At 34.6% G+C, this 2,513-nt stretch overlaps 1 protein-coding gene across 2 annotated transcripts in view; it reads right to left on the bottom strand.

Annotated features, from left to right (window-relative positions):
• Window positions 1-6: 6 nt before the first annotated feature.
• Window positions 7-2,513, bottom strand: part of LOC119593471 (male-specific lethal 1 homolog) — an 18,979-nt gene continuing 16,472 nt past the window's right edge. For both annotated transcript variants that reach the window (XM_037942400.1, XM_037942401.1), the window contains 3 exons: window positions 1,520-1,644; window positions 1,207-1,407; window positions 7-1,051 (listed from right to left, as the gene is read on the bottom strand). In XM_037942400.1, the coding sequence (XP_037798328.1) occupies window positions 982-1,051; window positions 1,207-1,407; window positions 1,520-1,644 (396 nt within the window). In that variant the 3' untranslated portion in view covers window positions 7-981. The remainder of the gene's footprint in view (window positions 1,052-1,206; window positions 1,408-1,519; window positions 1,645-2,513) is intronic.

Below are 2,513 nucleotides of genomic sequence, written 5' to 3'. Positions count from 1 at the left end.
AGGAAATTGAGTGAAAGTAACGTGTGTGAGAGAACAAATACAACTATTATTATGAATGCAAGTTCAAGTGTGTGTGCGTTGTGCTTTATGTATGTGCGTGAAAATGTTTTTTGTTTAATGAAAATTTCTATTCTAATGATTATCTAATGCTCTTCAATCCAAAAAGAAAATATTAATTTACTATCTGGAAGCTTAGATATTTTCTAAAATTATGGAAAATTATGGTCTGAGATTTACATTTCAATTTTCTTTTTCTTCCAAGATCTCAGCTTTGAATAAATATTTGTCCAACTTGAAAGGGGAAAGAATCTATTCAAACTTCAGCTCTTTCCCTGCATGCTAAAAACAGAATGCACATAGTAAATTTAGTCAATATCTTAATTCTGCAGGACACCTGTTATCCAATTTTGAATCACAGACTACAGTGTTAAAAATTGTAACGAAGATAGGTCCTATTATGTCTAAGTATCGAATACATTTTCTATTTTTCAGTAAAAACAAAAACAAAAATCTACCTCAAACATAGTGCCTCACATGGCTACGCATTTTATATGACACAATATGAGTCAGTATTTTGCAATCCATCTGTTCATCCCTTAGGATGAAGGTTTGACAAATCAATTTAAAAAGAAATGTTACTATGCAAATATCCTATGGTGGGCTACCTTAAAACAAGTAGCTGACTTTGAGAAATGTAAAAAATATATATTATATATCAAAGAGGAGCAATTGTAAAATCAACAACAGAACTCAAAACTCATACACCACTAAAATTAAAAAGAATGTTTAGAATGCAGAAAGGAACTTACAAAACAAATGAAACCCTCACAAACAGCAAGATAAAAAAAGTAATAATATAAAACTTTCAGCCTTGTGAAAAAAAAAAACTTGAAAAAAGACACATCCTAGAAAGATACTAAAAGAGGAAGGTTTTCCTTAGGTGGGTATAACACAAATGAATGCAAGCATGGGACTCCAGCCTCATCGCTTCCTCCTCCGCGTCGACACCCCATCCGTGCAACGACCACTAAGCCAAGGCAATGCAAATTCCCTGAAAGACAAAAAGAGAGCTATCTCTAGAAAACTGACAGCTGTAATTATGCAAAATTAAATTACATGAACCACTGACAATCAGAGCACTTTCAGTCAATATCATTCTATCTGCTTGTATATGAGTATGTCTATGCTTTCGAATCAAATACTCACTCTGGAGGTATCCGGGCCATTGGCTGTCCAAAGGCACAAACAGGGAGACAATCATCTACATGTAAATATAATGCAGATTCTGGATTGGGCCATAAACTTCCTTGTACAGACACTTCAGGCTCACTTGCATTCTGACGACCCTCATAACGTTCCCGAAGGCGCTCATAATGCCTTTGTTCACGCATTCTTTGAAGGTCCCATCTGTTCAAAGACAAAATCAAAGAATGCTCTGTAATATTTTTGCCTCAGATGATGCAAATAATATGTCAGGATAAACAAAATAACAATAAGAACACATGAAACAAATAATCACCTTTTGCGTCTTTTCTCATCTTGTTCTGGCTTTGCATGTCTCTTCAAGAATATTTCATCCTCCAGGTTTTCTGTTCCTTCCATGACATACAAGCTGGTGAGGACACGGGTGCCCCAACGTGGAATCTAAAACAAAATACCACTCATACTAAACAAAAAATGATATGCATATATCAGGAGTTCAGGAACTTTTTTGGGTGTTATCCCCCAAAATTTTAAGTAAAGCGAATTTACCCTTGATTTCAAAGTACACTGGTGTGCAAGCCAATTTATTCATAAAGTTCATGGAAGTGATATATATATTTAAAAATCAAATTTCAGAAAATTTTCATTGATTTCACTATCATGGGGAAATAGAACAATCCCTAATTCTATTCTAGGAACAGCACACAAACAAAATGAATAAAAAACATTGCACAATGAAGATCTTTATTCACTGTTGCATATACAAGACTCAAAATCAGAGAATTTTGATGTCACAGCAACTTGGATGCTTGGATTCAACCAATTTCTGTTTTTAAGGGTATAAATTCCTTGTTCACAAAGGTTGTTGCAAAAGGGAGCCACTTTTTAGCTGTTTCCAAATGGGCAGTTCTATAAGCCTATGCAGCTTCAAATGCATGACAACAGCAAACAGGCTGTTGCTAGCCACAAGATGTGTTAACGATGCAGAGTACACTTGAGTAAACTGAGGATATGACTGAAGTGTCACTCAAACCACATGCATTATCCCCAGACTACATCAGCTTACCCAATTTGGGTTTATTTTCCCCTATTACCTGACTACTGGCATAGTTGACAAAGATCAAACACTTTCCGTAAAATTCTCTGGTATCATTATTTTTTTCAGTTACTTTTAATTAAACAGGACTCTGCATGAACCATCAGTTCCATTATTATCTAAGATGCCATGCTAAATCACATTTTAATTTAGAAATTAATTTAAATCACAATACCATTTTCACATGGATTTACCTGAAAAAGAAATGCACTGG

This window comes from Penaeus monodon, chromosome 32 (genome assembly GCF_015228065.2).
Source record: "Penaeus monodon isolate SGIC_2016 chromosome 32, NSTDA_Pmon_1, whole genome shotgun sequence".
NCBI classification, from domain to species: Eukaryota; Metazoa; Arthropoda; class Malacostraca; order Decapoda; family Penaeidae; genus Penaeus; species Penaeus monodon.
The sequence above is the reverse complement of the archived record's forward strand: the minus strand, read 5'-3'. Positions and strand labels throughout refer to the sequence as shown.